General features: G+C 35.1%; 2 protein-coding genes and 1 pseudogene across 6 annotated transcripts; 1 reads left to right on the top strand and 2 right to left on the bottom strand.

Moving 5' to 3' along the window:
- Positions 1-972: 972 nt before the first annotated feature.
- LOC121172682 (protein argonaute 4B) lies at positions 973-2,461 on the bottom strand. 5 transcript variants are annotated; one of them, XM_041009669.1, is made up of 5 exons: positions 1,881-2,461; positions 1,738-1,811; positions 1,477-1,571; positions 1,355-1,386; positions 973-1,251 (listed from the first exon to the last, which is right to left on the bottom strand). In XM_041009669.1, exons 2-5 carry the CDS (start codon positions 1,807-1,809, stop codon positions 1,148-1,150), a joined length of 303 nt encoding a protein of 100 aa, XP_040865603.1. In that variant the 5' UTR covers positions 1,810-1,811; positions 1,881-2,461; the 3' UTR covers positions 973-1,147. The 5 variants fall into 5 exon arrangements, with proteins under 5 accessions (XP_040865603.1, XP_040865602.1, XP_040865601.1 ...); XM_041009668.1 differs by having other exon boundaries at positions 1,738-2,461; XM_041009667.1 differs by lacking the exon at positions 1,477-1,571.
- LOC102664680 (protein argonaute 4B-like) lies at positions 2,462-16,324 on the bottom strand (annotated as a pseudogene).
- Positions 11,449-13,861, top strand: LOC102659983 (uncharacterized). Its single transcript, XM_006598527.1, has 4 exons — positions 11,449-12,994; positions 13,163-13,202; positions 13,338-13,569; positions 13,649-13,861. Exons 1-4 carry the CDS (start codon positions 11,449-11,451, stop codon positions 13,859-13,861), a joined length of 2,031 nt encoding a protein of 676 aa, XP_006598590.1.
- Positions 16,325-18,873: the final 2,549 nt, after the last annotated feature.

The following is an 18,873-nucleotide window of genomic DNA, read 5'->3' as shown; positions in this document are numbered from 1 at the left end:
TTCCTTAAACATTTATTTTTCTATTTATCTTAAAACTTGAATATCTATATGTCTCACATGATTACAAAACATAGATACAAAGCAAATCATTTTTAATTTTTTTAATCAATAATTGATAAAATTAGATAAGAGGTTTTTTAAAATGAATAAAAGGATAAAACAAAATGGCAAATAAAATTGAGAAGAAAAAAAAAGTTAATAGCTTATAAGCTAAGTTATTTTTCATAAGTTACTAAAATATTAATATAAACTACTTGAAGTAACTTAAGGGAAATAGACTTTGTACCAAACAAACTTTGATCAAAATAACTTTATATGCTTCCTTAAAACTAGAACTGGATTAATCCTATCCGTTGGATCTGACCCACCTTAACTCATCCTATAAATGGACCAACCCACAACTCGCTAACTTAAGGTTTAGTCTGGAAAAAAAAAAATGTCTAACCCAACCCACCACAAGTTGTGGATTAAACAAGTTGGTCCATTAACCTACCTAAAATTTTAAAAATTACATTTGTTAGAAAAATAAATTTGAATGAATTAAAAAAATATTAGTTAAATTAAATCTTCCACTATCCACAATCCACACCTACAAGAAGACATTATCATGTCTACTAAATTAACTTTATTTTAGTTTAGACTTGTGTAATTATTTAGGTAGGTTGGTGGATTAATTCGATCTGGATGAACCAAGATTGAGGTGAGTCAAGTTCAATTTTTGAACCAATTGTGAAATTTGCTTGCTTTTTCTGTCCTGGTCCAAACTCATGGTGAGTCAGGTTGGCCCGTAGGGTTTAGACCCATTTTGATGACTCTATCCAAAACCTTGGTGCGCCAAACTTATAGTTATTCAAAGGAGCTTATAAGCTCCCCAAATGTCTAACCAAGCATTTTTCTAAAAAAACGAGGGGGAGGGGGAGAACTATTTCTTAGTAGCAATATATGCAAGCCAATGCGACTCAATTACCATGATTGATGTCTCAAAATGACAAATCATATCACTAGTATGTAGACTGTACACAAGCCCACGATTCCACCTCCCCATCAAACAAAATTTGGGCTTCATATGTTTAAAGGTATACTAAATGTACATTTACACTTTTTGATCAATCTAAATGTATTTACTAGCACCTGTCATCTACACACCTCAACAGAAGAACATGGAACTCCTGACATTCCTATGCAACATTGGAAGCTCAGGGATGGGAATGTTTCCCTCTGAAGCATGGTGAGCATAACATATGGGTGCCACTGAAGAAAAAAAATGAGAGGAAATTATTATAAAACATAAATTAACTATTTTTCTCACAAAAAGACAATTCTGACAGTTATTTATCAGAGTAGATTAAATTACCAACTGAGGTTGCAATTGTGCTCCTTTGGTTCCTGAAATAAGAATACACAGGCATAGGCTACTAATCAGGTCAATTCAGGGGTAGGTGAAACTTTGTAAAAACAAAAAGGTAGAATGCATACACATAGGACAGTGAATGGATAAAATTTTGCAAGCCATCTGCCGAGAAACCAATCTCATCAAGTAGCACATGATAATGTACAGGCCTGGATGTTCCCTATTATTTGGTGAGGAAACAGAAAAAAAAAGCACGTGAGAAAGTTGAAACATCAGCAATTTAATTGGTCGACAAATACTTCACCATTACCACATGCAACTAAAATGCTTGTAAAATGGATATAAATGAAGAAAACAGGGTGGGGAAACTAGATAGATAAACTTAAAAGCATCCCTGCATGAGCACACATGTAAAAATCATAATTTCTTGGATGTGTGATTGTTGTGTCCACAACCATCCCTGAAGAGGAAAACTTATATTACAACGATCCTGGGTGATACCGTATGCAAGTGAATAAGATAAGTATACCAGGAGGAACATTTTCTGGAACATTTTCTGCTGTGATGATATGAGAAACAGCCAGGGATACCTTTCTGCTAGTGTTTCCTCTTGGTGAATCCACTTGTCTTTCCAGAATCTAATTTTATCACCACCTCCCACCTTCCATCTCATGTTATTTTGAATGACCATTCCTTGTTGTGATTGATTAAAAGCTTGTTTTAGATCCCTCCACCAAACAAATTGCTTTCCTGTGTTTCCTGGTTCATCAAGGTTCCTCCATCCACCGTATTTGGATTCCAAAACTCTGATCCACTGCTATCCTTTTTCTTGCATTAATTGCCACTTCCATTTTTCAAGTAGTGCAAGGTTGAATGTGTCAATATCCTATATGCCCAAGCCTCCCTTTTCTTTTGGTAAGCATACTGATTTCCATTTAATCCACGCAATCTTTTTGTGGTCTGGTCCACCTCCCCATAGGAAACTTCGCTGCAGCCTTAAGAATTTGTCCACCACTGATTTTGGCACCCTGAAAAAAGAGAAAAGATAAATTGGAATTGATGTTAGCACAGCCTGTATGAGTGTCACTCTCCCACCCTCCCCCCCCCCCCCCCCCCATGATATATGTCATTGTTTCCATTTTGCCAATTTCCTCTCACATTTGTAGATAATGGTATCCCACATCTGTCGTCGCCTCGGATTAGTCCCTATAGGTATGCCGAGATACACAAAAGAGTCAAACAGCTGCAATTCTAATACTTGGCCACATCATGCTTCCACTGATCAGAAACCCCAAATGCTCCAAAACTACTCTTAGCAAAATTGATTTTCAAACCCGATACCAGCTCAAATGCCCTTAAAATTGATCAATGCTATTGATGGACTATCTAATCGACCAGGCAAATTGTGAGAGACATCCATCCCCAAAATCATTGTTGGGGTATCCTTAATCAGGGGAAGATGCCCAGAATGCTCTATTGTCAACAGAGAATTTATTCCTCCAAGCTATTGCAGGCATAAAAAATTATTTAAACTATACATGATGCTATCGAGTCAAAAATAGTTATATTTGTACAAATATCACAGTTATAAAGTACTCAGTTACCTTAGAATTGATTTTAAGAAGTACATTAGTAAGGTATTGATCAGTGATCTTGACAGGGGCAATGCACTGTGTGACAACCCCAATTTCACTCAAACACTTCTTTTTCCAAGGCCCTAAAGTTGATGAATGAGCATAAGGTGAACAAATAATATTTAATGTTAAAGACACCGTAGAAACATTTGCCTAATGATATACCATATATATCACAATGTTTCCTCTCTGGCAAGACACAGAATCAACTTTGGTTCTCTATTCAGTTTTGATGCAAGCAGGTCAAACATTCTTTCAACCCTTGCAACAGGGTTAGATTTTCTCAACTGTGGTTCCTCCTCTATCAAAGTATATGGCCGTTCAATGTTCTGCATAGATATTTAAGTACATTTGAAATGGATTAATCAAATAAAATAAAAAAGAAATAAAATCTAGTCATTTGGTGAAATAGAATTGGGACTTGGTTGAAAATCTAGTCAATGTGGTTCCTCCCTCACTAACAGACACTTGACTAACCACCTCCTTTACACCATTTTCTCTTTTATCTCTCCTCAACTATATATCCTGTGCACACAAAAATGTGAAATATATAATCGATCAATGCATACCTTTGGTGTCTCAAGAACACAACCTTCAATCAGACTCAATTGTTTCTCAATAAAAATGCCACATGAAGAAAGAACAGGATCATCGTTGTAGCAATTTCCTACAGCCTATATATTTTAATGAGTTTAACATATAAATGATAAAATTGAACAATATATCAATAATTATAAACTTACACTTTTCAGAATTTTGATTCTATCTTGAGGCTTTTGGCATGATTTTTCAACTAAAGACGCTCTTTGCATCGGAGATAAAACCTTTGTATACCGTTGGAGGGAAACAAGTGAACATAGCTATTCCACCAAAAGTAAAGAAAAGGGAAGAAAATAATAATCAGACATAATTGGTTCAAATGGCTAAACTGTTGAAGCAAAATAATAAAATTGATACAAAATATGAACCACAAGGTTTAGCCAAGATCAAAATATCAACAAACCTCCAAGGGAAGATAGATGGGCCATTTTGGTTTCCCAACATCAAGACATGGAAGATAAGCAGATGAGGTCAGCTCTATGCCACAGCGTTTGGCAAAATATTCATAAACAGTAATATCCACTGTCTGCCCTTCACTATTGTCGTCATCATTTTTAACCTTCATATTAAAACTGAGGAAGAAATCAGACTCAATAGTTTTTTGTGTCAAGAGACCCCTAAGATTTTGTTTCCTTTTTTTTGTTTCTAGTAAATATAAATATAATAGACACTTGACTTATAAAAAAACAAGCACTTACAGTTGCTGAATACATGGTTTCTCACTCAACCCAGAAATTTTAAATTCCTGGTTATGATGAGTAGATTGCACCCTTAAATTTTTAAGCATTTTTTTGGCCTACAGATTACCAAAAATTGGAAAAAAAACACGGGCAATTATTAATGCAGATTCATGAACCATATGTACAAGTTTGTCACCTTTTCCCAGTCAATATAATGGGATTCTATTACAGGTCCAGGTTTTATGATAACAGTTGTTGACACATCTAGAAAAAATAAATAGTGTAAGGGAAAAATATAACGGGGTTCTTTTAGTTTCCTCATGAAGGCTTCCGTTAGCACCAGGACTCTCGCAGTCGGCACTGCTGCTAGAGTTGGAACAGTGAGATTTAAGGGAAAAATAAAACATGATGCAAATAAGACAGTCATACACAAGACATACCGTTTTGTAAATGATTTCTCCAGCAACACTTTGAGCTCATACTTATTTAGCGGCAGAGGACCCACTGTGTACAAAGTTTTCCCTCCATCGTATACAAACCTTTTGCAACCAAGTTCAGAAGAGTATGTTTGATAAAGCTTATCAATCACTTTTCTCCCAATGCCCTTGCTTTCAACAGCTCGTTTATCTTCAAAGTTAATAGAAACCTGGAAATCCTTCAATAAGCTAAAGTCCAAGATAAGATATAAGTGAAATTGCAGAGACAGAAATGGTCAACATACACTATACTGGAAAAATACTGTGTCTGGAACATTTACAACAACTTCGAAGAGATTCACAAGTAAAGGTAAGTGTTTTCCTGTGGTCCCAACCCCATTCCTACTGATAATAGAATACTTTGTAGCAGTCATTCGTTCTGTTTCCATATTATGTGGCACATCAGCAGGTGATTGAGATGATGCTGGAGGCTCAGCAGCTTCTTCATTCCCAGGAATTTCCTCCATCATTCCTCTTAGCTACAAATGACACCGTAAAACATGAATCACAAAAAGAACAAACCATACTTAAATTCAAAGTACAGATATACTCTGCTACAAGTTAGGATTTCCAATGATTCTACAGTGAAGTGTTCCAGTTGTACCAATTATCAGAAAAATGCTTACAACTTTTCACCTAAAGGCAAGTCAAATGCTAGTTTGACCCATATGAAACAAATACCACGTGAAAGTTCTGTAAATCAACCCATTGGTGAAAATCAAGCCAAATTCACACCATTATCTGTCCTGTGAGTAGTAGCTTAATTAGATGCAGTTTTTCTCTAAAGGATAGTGTCATATTTCCATTATCACATTAAGCTGGGGCAGAAAAGAAGAATGTTTCCACGAAGCACCATGGGTCTGTAATTAAAGAAAAGAAACAAAAATCAAATTTGTTTTGGCCGCTCATATGTGATGAACACAGTCGGTGTGGTTTTATTTTCAATCTTAAATTATTGATTGATAAGTAATAGTTATTGTTCTACCAAATTATGTGACAAAAAATAATGGAGTCAATAGTAGCCACTGACAGTACTTGCTTTATAAATTTGCATTAAAAACATCCAAAGAAGCGTGTCGTAATCCATATCAACATGAACCAAATGTGTAAAAGGGATACACAGCATTTGCAGTGAATATTACGTGACCATTTTGACATGATACCAAGATATAGCAGTCCACACAGAAACAAAGACAAAGTGTTTATTCTGAATTATTAAACTAAATAAGGAAGATGAAGATTACCAAAACACAAGTTCCACCAAAAAAGGCTTGAGCTAGCTAAACATAACCATATTAAAAACAAAATGAGATATTATTTAAAGATAAAGATAATGCATGTATAGAGCATATAACTATAAGTACTAATATACAAATAGTTTTAATTTAATCAAACCTATGCACTAAAATCCTTTCAGGAAAAAAAAACTTAGATGCAGTTCCTTAGGCACTTTTGTGTAACAAGTGCAGCCTTAGAGGGAAATGAAGAAGGAAAAGGTGGGACCAAAGCAAGAAGACACGTGGCAAATGAGGAAGGAGAGAGGCGTAGGGCCAGAATAACTAACTCCAGGTTGGCTGATTTTGTGTGGTCCCAAAAGTAGTTTAAGAAGCCAAAACGTGACAGAGAGGGGGGCAGTTATTATGTGATATCATTTCCTTCTTCTTTGGGGTTCCAGTTACTTTCTCTGTGATTCCTTTCTACAATTACTGGCATTGTACTTTGGAATGGAATTTTAATGAATACAACTCCTGTTTCCATTTCTTTTTCTTGTCCTTTTCTTGTTGCTTGTGGTATCACTGTTACACTTGGTGCTTTCATTCTTCGAACATGGCAGATAATACACGTCTTAAGGAGCTTTCTGTGAACATGTCCAAGCTGCTTGAGATGTTAGAAGCCGATAGGCAAGAGAACAAAGCTCGATTCGAAACTCTAGAGGCTGCGATGGACACATTGCTCAAATCGAACAACAACTCTGGTGCGAATCTGCACATGAACATAGCGGGAAACAACTCCATTGGAGGTTCACCATCTCCTCCACCGTTTCAGGTGCGCAATGTGAAACTTGACTTTCCTCGTTTCGACGGATCTGAAGTTCTTCAGTGGATTTTCAAGGCTGAGCAATTTTTTGACTACAACACTCCGGATACTCAACGTCTTACCATTGCTGCAATTCACATGGAAAAAGAGATAGTTCCCTGGTTCCAAATGACTAATCAATCTACTCCATTTCAGTCATGGATTGATTTTACTCGTGCTTTAGAACTGGAATTTGGTCCATCTCCATATGAATTTACTAGATCTCAGTTATTCAAATTGTCACAAATAGGATCTGTTCACGATTATTACACTCAGTTCATTGCCCTTGCAAACCGCGTACAGGGTGTTACTAGTGAAGCTTTGACTGATTGCTTTGTGGGAGGACTTAAATTTGATATTCAACGTGATGTAATAGCCCAATCACCAACTACACTACTACGATGTGTATCTCTGGCCAAGCTATTTGAGGAGAAATACTTACCCAAGCACAAGCCATTTCAAAGTCCCTACCAAAATTGTAACCAAAACACAACCCCAAACACAAACATAAACACAAGCCTACCTTCTTCTCAGTCAATCAAATCCACAAGCCTACCACTCTTACTTCCATGCCCCAACATGAATTACAATTCCAAATTTCCAAAACCAGGAAATGTTAGAAGAATGTCACCAGCTGAAATGCAGATTCAAAGGGAGAAAGGGCTATGCTATACATGTGATGAGAAGTTCACTTCTTCTCATAGGTGTCCTAGTCGGCAATACTTACTGTTGCAAATCGATGAGGATGAAAATGTTGAAGTGCAACCGGACCCACCTCCTAGAATTGAGGAAGCCATGGGAAATTTGAAACCTATCTTATAATGCCCTTAAAGGTTCCTCGGGCCTAGGAACTATGAAGTTTAGTGGTACAATTAGTGGCATGGTGGTTCAGATATTACTTGATAGTGGTAGTTCAGACAACTTTTTGCAACCTAGGATTGCTAATTGTCTAAAGCTTCCAATTGAACCTACTTCCAATTTCCAAGTCCTTGTGGGAAATGGAAACTCATTAGTTGCTGAAGGTTTGGTGAAGCAACTAGAAGTCATGGTTCAAGGTCATTCTCTCAAATTACTTGTTTACCTCCTACCAATTGCTGGTGTTGATTTGGTACTTGGAGCCACATGGCTTGCTACATTGGATCCTCATGTTTCTGATTATAGCCAGCTTACCTTGAAGTTCTACAAGGATAATCAGTTTGTCACATTACGTGGTGATCTCCCTAAATTACCGGGCTCTGCTCAATTTAACCAACTGAAGAGAATGAATCATACACATGCTATAGCTGCAGTTTTTACCTTGCAGTATAAGCAACAAGATGTGCCTCAAGATAAATGGCTCGAATTACCTAAAGATATGGAACCAGATTTGGTGATGTTGTTGCATAATTATAGAAGTATCTTTGTTGTGCCTACTGAATTACCTCCTTCAAGAACTCAAAATCATGCCATTCCATTGGTAAAGGATGCCAAACCAGTGAAGGTGAGACCTTATAGATATCCCCACAGTCAAAAACAGCAGATTGAAACTATGGTACAAAAAATGCTTACTGCAGGCATCATCACACCTAGCACTAGTCCATTTTCTTCACCCATCATTTTGGTAAAGAAAAATGATGGAACATGGCAGTTTTGTACCGATTATAGAGCCTTGAATGCAATAACAATTAAGGACAGCTTCCCAATCTCAACTGTTGATGAACTCATTGATGAGTTATATGGCTCTAATTATTTTTCCAAACTTGACCTGAGATCAGGTTATCACCAAATTCTCGTGGCTGCTGAGGATAGACACAAAACTGCTTTTAGAACTCATCAAGGGCACTATGAATGGTTAGTCATGCCATTTGGACTTACCAACGCCCCTACTACCTTCCAAAGCCTCATGAATGATGTTTTCAAAGACTTCCTTAGAAAATTTGTCCTAGTTTTCTTTGATGATATATTAGTATACAGTTCTACCTGGAAAGAGCATCTTTTACATTTGGAACTAGTCCTTCAATTGCTGCAGAAGCACCACTTATATGCCAAACTATCCAAATGTTCATTCGGGTTGCCAAAAGTGGATTACCTGGGACATACTGTTTCAGGCTAAGGTGTGTCAACGGATAAAGACAAAGTACATGCAGTTTTGGATTGGCCAACACCTGTTAACATTAAAAAATTAAGATGCTTTCTCGGGCTCACTAGATATTACATAAAATTTATCAAATCTTATGCAGTCATTACAGCACCTTTGACTAATTTGCTTAAGAAAGATAAATTCCTGTGGGGAGTAGATGCAGATGAAGCTTTCAACAAGTTCAAAAATGTTATCACACAAGCACCAGTTTTAGCCCTACCAGACTTTTCAAAGCCTTTTACCTTGGAAACAGATGCATCTGGAATAGGTGTAGGTGTTGTACTGAGTCAAATGCAACACCCCATTGCTTACTTTTCAAAAAAGCTGAATGTTAGAATGCAAAAACAATCAGCTTATGCAAGGGAATTCTTTGCTATTACTGAAGCAATAGCAAAATTCAGGCATTATCTGCTTGGTCACAAATTTGTCATCAAGACAGATCAGAAAAGCCTTAAGTCACTCACTGATCAAGTTGTTCACACACCTGAGCAGCAAAACTGGTTGCATAAGTTGATTGGTTATGATTTCACCATTGAGTATAAGTCAGGAAAAGAGAATGTAGTTGCTGATTCTCTTTCTAGATCTTTTATGATGGCTATATCTCAACCTAAGTTACAGCTGATTCCAGAATTGAGGGAAGCCCTCGCACAGGACAAACAATTGAGTCTAATTATGCACCTTTGTTTGCAGAACAAGCCTCTAAATTCGAGTTATTAAATTTTTGATAACTTGTTGTATTGGAAAGGTCGTCTGGTGTTACCATGAGGTCATGAAGTGGTAAAGAAAATTTTGTATGAGTTTCACAGTACATTGTTGGGAGGACACTCCAGATTTACCAGAACATTCTAGAGAATTGCTTCTCAGTTTTATTGGCATGGTATGCAGCAAGACATCAAGGAGTTTGTCCAGAGTTGTCTCATTTGTCAACAGGCTAAACATGATACAGCGTTACCATCAGGCTTGCTTAAAACACTACCAATTCTAGACCAAATCTGGGAAGATGTAGCTATGGATTTCATCACTGGCCTTCCTTCTTCCAATGGACATACGGTCATTATGGTAGTCATTGATAGACTTTCCAAGTATGCTCATTTGGCTAGTTTGAAGTCTGACTTTAATAGCAAACAAGTTGTTGAGTTGTTCATGAAAACTATAATAAAGCTGCATGGATTTCCAAGGACAATTGTCTCTGATCGAGATAAGGTGTTTACTAGTCATTTTTGGCAACACTTGTTTAAGTTGAGTGGCACTACTTTGAAATTAAGCACTGCATACCATCCACAAACAGATGGGCAGTCTGAGGCTTTGAACAAATGCATTGAGATGTCTTTAAGGTGTTTTACCTTTGAGAATCCTAAGTAGTGGTATAAACTGTTGCCGTGGGCAGAATTTTGGTACAATTCTTCCTTTCATCACAGCACTGGCATAACTCCTTTCAAAGAAGTTTATGGTTGTGAACCACCTCCTTTAATCAAGTACACATTCAACAATCAAGACCCTCCTAGTGTTCAAGAACAGCTAATGCAAAGAGATGCTGCAATTAGTAGATTGAAGGTGAATTTACAGAAAGCACAAAAACACATGAAGAAATATGCTGATGCAAGAAGAAAGCCTTTTCAGTTGGCAATTGGTGACATGGTATTAGTGAAACTTCAACAATATAAGCAGCATTCAGTGTCCTTGAGAAAAAATCAGAAACTCACACTCAGTGTTGTTAAATGGCGACCATGGCGACGCCATGGCGGATTTTCGTGGCGGATTTTCGAAAAAACGCCACCGAATAGCGGTGGCGTGGCGGGTTTGGGATGGCGGCGCCATGGCGGTCATGGCGGTTATGGCGGGGTGGCGGAAATGGCGGATTCATTTTGCTTTTTGTCCGCGGTAGGAGTTGGGCTGACCCGACCCAACCCTACCCGGTTATTCATTCAACTAAAAGCGACCCTCCCACGCAGCTGTGATTCAGAACAGCCTTCCAACTAAAAGCGAACCCAACCGCGACCCTCCCCTGCACCCAGCCGCGTCCCTCCCGCACCTTGCCGCAGTCGTGACACCCCTTATACGAAGACGAAGGTCTCGCGAGAACGGGTCAACCTGATTTTTTTTAATTTTGTTTTTGGCTTTTTGCTGTTTGACACCCCTATTTTCTGTCTACAACTTTTTTTTTCCTTTTGCTATTTGACACCCTTTTTTTACTTTTAACAGTCCCATTTTTTTTTTTTCTATTTGACACCACATTTTTTTTTCTGTTCAGTCCTCTTTTAAATGGCTGAACCAGAACCATCATCCGATGCTGCTACTGCAAGTGCAACGAGGAAAAATAAGGCAGACCCAGGCTGGAAATATTGTCATTCACTAGTGGAAGGAGATACAAACACCATTATTTGTAATTTCTGTGGAAAAAATCACAAAGGGAGGAATAACTCGAGCCAAACAACACCTGATTGGGAAGTCGGGCAACGTTGCAGCTTGCAAGAAAACTCCCCCAAATGTAGTCGAAGAGTTGAAGGAATATATGGCTATCAAAAAAAGTGGGACCACTTACAGTACTTCTGACAGTGGTAATATGGCAAATATAAGAGATTTTGAATTTGGTGAACCAATTGAATGTGATGGAAGTGAAGAAGATGAGTTTGCGGACTCTTGTAATGCTGCTGCAAGTGCAAAGACAAAGTGTGGGACTAAAAAAGGACCAATGGACAAATTTTGTAAGAATCCAAAAAATGCAATCAATCGGAGAAAAATGGAGATGCTAAGGCAAATGAACATAAGAGAGTCAATGGATAATAATGAAGTATTGAAGGTGCATCAACATATTGCTCGCTTTTGGTACCAAGCAGGTTTGTCATTCAACCTCATTAAATTGAAAAGCTTTGAGAACATGGTTGCAGCTATTGGTCAATATGGGCCACATTTGCCCATTCCTAGCTATCATGACATCAGAGTTCCACTCTTGAAGAAGGAAGTTGAATATACTGAAAATTTGATGAAAGGCCATAGGGAGCAATGGGTCAAGTATGGTTGTACTATTATGTCCGATGCATGGACTGATCGAAAACAAAGATGCATCATTAATTTTTTGATTAACTCTCAAGCTGGTACCATGTTTTTGAAGTCTGTTAATGGCTCTGATTTTGTAAAGACAGGTGAAAAGCTTTTTGAGTTGCTTGATGCCATTGTGGAGGAAGTTGGAGAAGAGAATGTTGTTCAAGTTGCAACCGATAATGGGAGCAACTATGTTTTAGCGGGTAAGTTGTTGGAGGAGAAAAGGAAACATATTTATTGGACTCCTTGTGCAGCTCATTGTATTGATTTGATGCTTAAAGATATTGGGAAGCTTCCCTTGATAAGGAAGACAATTAGAAGGGCAATTAATCTAGTTGGGTTTATCTATGCCCATTCTAGTACCTTAAGTTTGTTGAGAAATTTTACAAACAAGAGGGAATTGGTGAGACATGCTATTACTAGATTTGTCACTTCTTATCTAACCTTGGAAAGGCTTCACAAAGAGAAAACCAATATTAGAAAGATGTTTACTTCTGATGAATGGACCTTGAACAAGCTATCTAAGGAGCCTAAGGGAAAAGAAGCTGCAAAGGTAGTGCTCATGCCTTCTTTTTGGAATAGTGTGGTTTACACTCTTAAAGTCATGGCTCCACTTGTGAAAGTGCTTCGTCTTGTGGATGGTGGTGAAAGGAAACCAGCCATGGGCTATATTTATGAAGCAATGGACAAGGCAAAAGAAACAATTATCAAGTCTTTCAACAACAATGAAAGCAAGTACAAAGATGTGTTTGCAATCATTGATAAAAGATGGAATTGTCAGCTTCATAGGCCATTGCATGCAGCTGTCCACTTCTTAAATCCAGAGTTCTTTTATGACAACACTGACTTGGAGTTTGATTTTGAGGTCACCAATGGTTTGTTTGAGTGCATTAAGAAGTTGATTCCACAATTTGATGTGCAACAGAAAATTCTAACCGAGTTGCATCTTTACAAGATTGGTGTTGACCACTTTGGTTTCGACTTTGCAATGGCTCAAAGGAAAACCCATTCTCCTAGTAAGAAACTTTTATCATACTATTTTTTTATGTATTAGTGTTATAATTCAGAATTCTAAGTTATGCTCTTGGTTGGTAATTGGTATTGCAGCATATTGGTGGTGAATGTTTGGGTCACAAACTCCAAATTTGCAGAAGCTAGCTATTAAAATTTTGAGTGACTTGCAGTGCTTCGGGATGTGAAAGAAATTGGAGTGTGTTTGAGCAAGTAATTGTGACAAAACTCGAACTATACTTTTTAATTTTATTTAATTTAGATGATCAAGTTTTATTTGGAGTATATTTGAGATTGAAATCAACATTTATTTGTTATGTTGTAGATTCATTCCAAAAAAAGAAATAGGCTTCAGCACAAGAGGTTGCATGATTTGGTGTTTGTCAAATACAACCAACAATTGAAGCAAAGATATAATGCAAGAGATGAAATTGATCCAATTTCTCTTAATGATATTGATGTATGCAATGAATGGCTCGTGGGAGAGATGGATCAAGATGATGATAATGATGCTGGAAATGATTTGATATTTGAAGATGATGATGCTCTAAATTGGGCAACTGTGTATCAGGCTTCGGGGGTTGGAGAGTGTAGGATGTATACTAGGGGGAAAAAGCAAAAAACAAGTGTTGCTGCTGCCCAAACTTCTAAAAAAACAGGCAATGGTTGTTGGATTTTCATCAAGGAAGCAAAATGCAGTCCAAGAAAATGATGAGGATCTAGATGTTGAGGAGAATATTAATGTTGAATCTGAAGAAGAAGAAATCATGGTCAATTTTGAGGCGTCTAATGGGGAAGAGGGAGAGGGAGATGCTCCATTACCATATGATAACAACGAAGATGATTATGTTGGGATTGGAGAAGATGATTAGAGCCTCAACCTTCACTTTGCACTTTGCATTATGTTTTTATCATTTTCTTATTTTGAACTCTTTAATGAGTTTATTTGGTGTTGGTACTTGATTATTGTATGAACTCATGAAACTTTTTTAGTTTATTTGAATGCAATCCTTTGTTTTTTTCAATTTCAATGAATTTATATTTATGTTTTTTTTTGTCCGCTATTTTCCGTTACGCCATCTGCCATATTTTTATGGCGAATTTTTTACTTTCCGCCATGAACCGCCATCCGCCATTAACAACATTGCTCACACTAAGGTACTTTGGACCATTTCCTGTGATTGAGAAAATTGGTGGAGTAGGCTACAAACTTCTCTTACCTCCATCTGCTAGAATCCATCCAGTTTTTCATTGCTCTTAGTTGAAACTATGTAAAGGAGATCATGCTCAACCTTATTTGTCATTACCTATCACAAACTCCGAAATGCAACCTGTTTTACAACCAGAAATGGTCTTACAATCAAAGGTCATTCTCAGGAACCACCAACAAGTGCAGCAACAACTAATTAAGTGGGAAGGTCTTGAAGATGATCAAGCTACATGGGAAGATACTTCAACAATTAAACTTACTTTTCCTGACTTCAACCTTGAGGACAAGGTTTCTTTTAAAGGGGAAGGTAATGTAACAAGTGCAACCTTAGAGGGAAATGAAGAAGGAAAAGGTGGGACCAAAGCAAAAAGACATGTGGCAAATGAGAAAGGAGAGAGGCGTAGCATGAGGGTCAGAATAACTAACTCCAGGTTGGCTGATTTTGTGTGGTCCCAAAAGTAGTTTAAGAAGCCAAAACATGCCAGAGAGGGGGGCAGTTATTATGTGATATCATTTCATTCTTCTTTGGGGTTCCAGTTACTTTCTTTCTCTGTGATTCCTTTCTACAATTACTGGCATTGTACTTCGGAATGGAATTTTAATGAATACAACTCCTGTTTCCATTTATTTTTCTTGTCCTTTTCTTGTTGCTTGTGTATCACTGTTACATTTTGGTACTTTTTCTCCAATTAAAAATGGAGTTTCACCTCGATATTCCTCATAATAAATGTTTACATTAAAAGTTGGCTGAGGTTCCCGATGTGAAATTGCAATTCTGTTGCAATTCTGAATGGAGAATAGCACTAAAAACACCTAAGGAATTGTATCCAACCTACATCCTTTCATAAAGACATAAATTCACAATTTAGGCTATGAAGCCGGATACTTCAAAATGAGAAAGCATCGGTGTCGTGTGTCAGAAAACCGATACTCCTCCGACATGCTCTGATACATATCCAAAAAGTATCCAAATGTTTTTTATATTTAAAAAAAAAAACTGTAGGACATGGCTTAGATATGGCTAAAATATGGCTTAGAATGGCTGGACAAAGCTTAGATACAGCTACATAAAAATAATTTGTTTGACCCATTTTTCTGAATTTTTTTTGTATTTGATAATATTTTAAAATAAAAATGCCCCAACCATGCTTTAAAACAGCTTTACTCAAACCATGCTTTTGTTGAATAAATTTATTTTGCCACTCAACAACTCTTTCTTTACCAATATTTTTACTTTTATAAGCAAAGAAGAAAACTGTATGTATTAAATTGGGTGCAAGGGGTATCCAACCTTTTATAAAACAAGATTTTCCACAAGACCCCTGGCCCAATCTGCAGACTAAAAACAGAGTCTGCATATCTGCAGTGTTTTAACAACACTCAAGATCATTTGCATAATCGCATTTTAACACCAGCACTAATTGCATTTTATTTTGCATCCATATATAAGTTTTTGTTTTGTTTTTTTGTTTTTTACAAAAATATCTTAGACGTATTGTATCCGTGTCCTATCAAATATCTAGGATTCATAGATTTTAGGCAATGAATCAGCAAAAGAGAGAAAAAAATATATAAATTATAATAATCCGTGAAAACCTAAACCACCAAAAAAAAAAAAAACCAACAACAAAATGGTTCAAGGTTTTGAAAAAGTTATCGGTCAGTAACGGCAATATCGTCTGCAACATCTCGATATCGGACCGCGACGTTACCGGCATTGCGGAGTGGCAAAAATCGCTTGTTACGGACCCAACGAAACGGCATTTTGGACGCGACAAGACACAGAACGGACTTTTTTCCAAAAACATTTGGAATCCATTACTTTTCCGAGAATCAAAGGGGAAGAATCAAAATGTTCAATCACACACAGAATGTACGAAAAGAAAAAAGAAAAGAGCATAAAATTCACAAAACAGAATCAAAAGAAGAGTAGACAATCAAAAATCAAAATGCCCTAACCTCTCGTAATCGCAACCTCCATCGTTCATTCCACGATTCCGAGTTTCCTGAGTTGAGTTCAATCCTGGGACGGTGGGAGAAGAAAGGACCGAAGCAACGTGAGAAGGTATTTTTTATTTTTACATTTTTGTATTCTTTTTCTTTAATATAGGGAAAATTTTAAAAGAAAAATGGTAGGAATGAAAATTGGAAAGTTGGAGAAAAAAGAAATTTTAGATTGATTTGAAAATGAAAGGAAAGAGAGGTAAAATTAGTTAAGATATAAAGAGAAATTTGAGTGAAATGATTATTGAATGATGAATTTACAGCATTAATTGAATTATTTTATTTTTCCTTTTTTGTTTGCAATAATAACGTGATTTATAACGAATTAGTTTAATACTGGGTATTAAATATAAGTTTTTTTAAATTTGATATATTTTTTTCTAAAAATATATTTTAAAATTTTGATAACTTTAATTTAAGTATTATAATTAATATATTATTATTTAAAATTGATTTATTAATCAAATCAAATTTGGTTCAAAGGCGTTGAGACAGATTTCACCTTAATTTGATTTTAAATAACTGTCAAATTAAGAGTAAAATAGCAACATAAATACTAAATTTTATTTAATGTATGGAAACAATATTATTAATAAGTTAGTTGTAAAAAGGAATATACAGTACCTAAACCACAATTCATGTACTGGTGGAATCCGGCTGTTTCCGGATTCGAACCCATCACCAACAAGTCACCAAAACACAACTTTATCGTTGCACCAAGGCTCGCCCTCAAAATATATTAATTAAACATTTTATTATAATTTTAAAATGTATTATACATTATATATGTATAATAAATAAATGAGCAAATAGTATATTTTAATAAAATCTATTACAAAGAATTACTATTGAATAATTTCATTTTTTCTAATTGCAAGATCAGCACTACATGTGTATTTGGATTTTGATCAATAAATTCTAAGGCCATTTGCATAATCCTCCCACCATAGAGCATCTAAAATTTTATCCTATCCTGCTAATAGAATGTAACGTTGTAATAATAATAATAATAATAATAATAATAATAATAATAATAATAATAATAATAATAATAATAATAATAATAATAATAATATATTTTTCATAACAGTCAATTTTAAGACATTATTGGTGTCTGTTATAAATTTATATAAAGCTTAAAGAATAATAAATATTCATTATGTATCATAAATAATAATAAAGGTGATTATTATTACTATTGTTATTGTTGTCTTATTTGTATATTATTTATATTTTAAATTTAATTAATGTTGTATGTAAGGTGAAAATAATTATGAAACACACTTAAAGTGAACCTGTTTTATCATCTATAATAAGGTTTTGTTATCTCAAACATGATAGCAAAATGAGGAAGAGAAAATTTAAGCCAACATAAAAAAAAATAGTCAACAAATGAAAAGATAAAGAATGAAGACATACACCTACGGCCATTTGACTCTAAACCTCATGAAAGACTATACCATATATAAAAGAGAGGATAAAGATTCATCTGCGTCATATTTTTTATTTTTTATTTTTCATTTTTAATTATGATAATAATAATGAGGTTAGTTCATATTTTCAATAAAATTTAAAATGTTTTGAGAAAAGAATTACAAAATTTAAATCAATATTATATGTTATTGATTAATTTAAACATTAAATGTTATTCTTCACCTTCTAACTTAACAAAATGTTTTTTAATTGTGGTTTTTAATATGAAACTCTGCCTTTCAATTGTGGTTATTATGAAAACTTTATCATTTTCTCAATCCGTTATATAATTAAACGGTTTTTAATATACCACCATTTTACTTTTTACATAGGGTTTACATATATAAATTATTCCTTTAAAAGTAAACACAAATTAAAGGCATATTAATATATTTTAAATTTATTCAAAATTTAATTATATGTTTACTTATAATATCTGTACCAAACAAAACTGGTTGTACCAAAAGAAAACCCTTATGATACCTAATGAAGTAATATATTTTCTAATCGTTTGCTTATATATATTGTAATCAATTTTAAGCATATTAAAACCCGTGCAATGTTCATGTAAATTTTCATATAATTTAATAATTTTTTAAATTTAAATTTATTCAAATCACAAATACTAAACTAAATATTTAATTTCAAGCATTTTAACCAATGATTATTGACAAATTAATAAAATAAATCTAATGGTTCTAAAATGTTTTAAACATATTTTTTTTTAATAAAAATTGCATTGAATCAAATCAATTGTTGTTAAATTAATGACAAAAATCTAATGATTCTAAAAATTTTAAGCATTTTATCAATGGCGGTTGCAAATTATCAAAACAAATCTAATGATTCTAAAATGTTTAAGTATTCTTTATAAAAATAAAAATTTTCATTTAATCAAGTATGTTAAACATTGATTTGAATCAAATCAACCCTGTGATCAAATTAAAATTTTGATTTAATGTCTCACAAATATTTAAATATGCTAATCCCTTGATTGAGTACATCCACCTTAAATAAGCAGGCCTACACAGTCTAATCTCCCTCATTAAATGAACCATGATGTGAAAAAATGAAGGAGGAAAATACATCTCCAGTTGACAAAGGATATTAGCAACCTCATTTTTCAAGTCATCAAACTTGTAAGGGTTAATGACTTTGCTACATGTAGCATTGAAGAAAAATCACAGACGGGTTATG

This window comes from Glycine max, chromosome 15, assembly GCF_000004515.6.
Source record: "Glycine max cultivar Williams 82 chromosome 15, Glycine_max_v4.0, whole genome shotgun sequence".
Classification (NCBI taxonomy): Eukaryota; Viridiplantae; Streptophyta; class Magnoliopsida; order Fabales; family Fabaceae; genus Glycine; species Glycine max.
The sequence above is the reverse complement of the archived record's forward strand: the minus strand, read 5'-3'. Positions and strand labels throughout refer to the sequence as shown.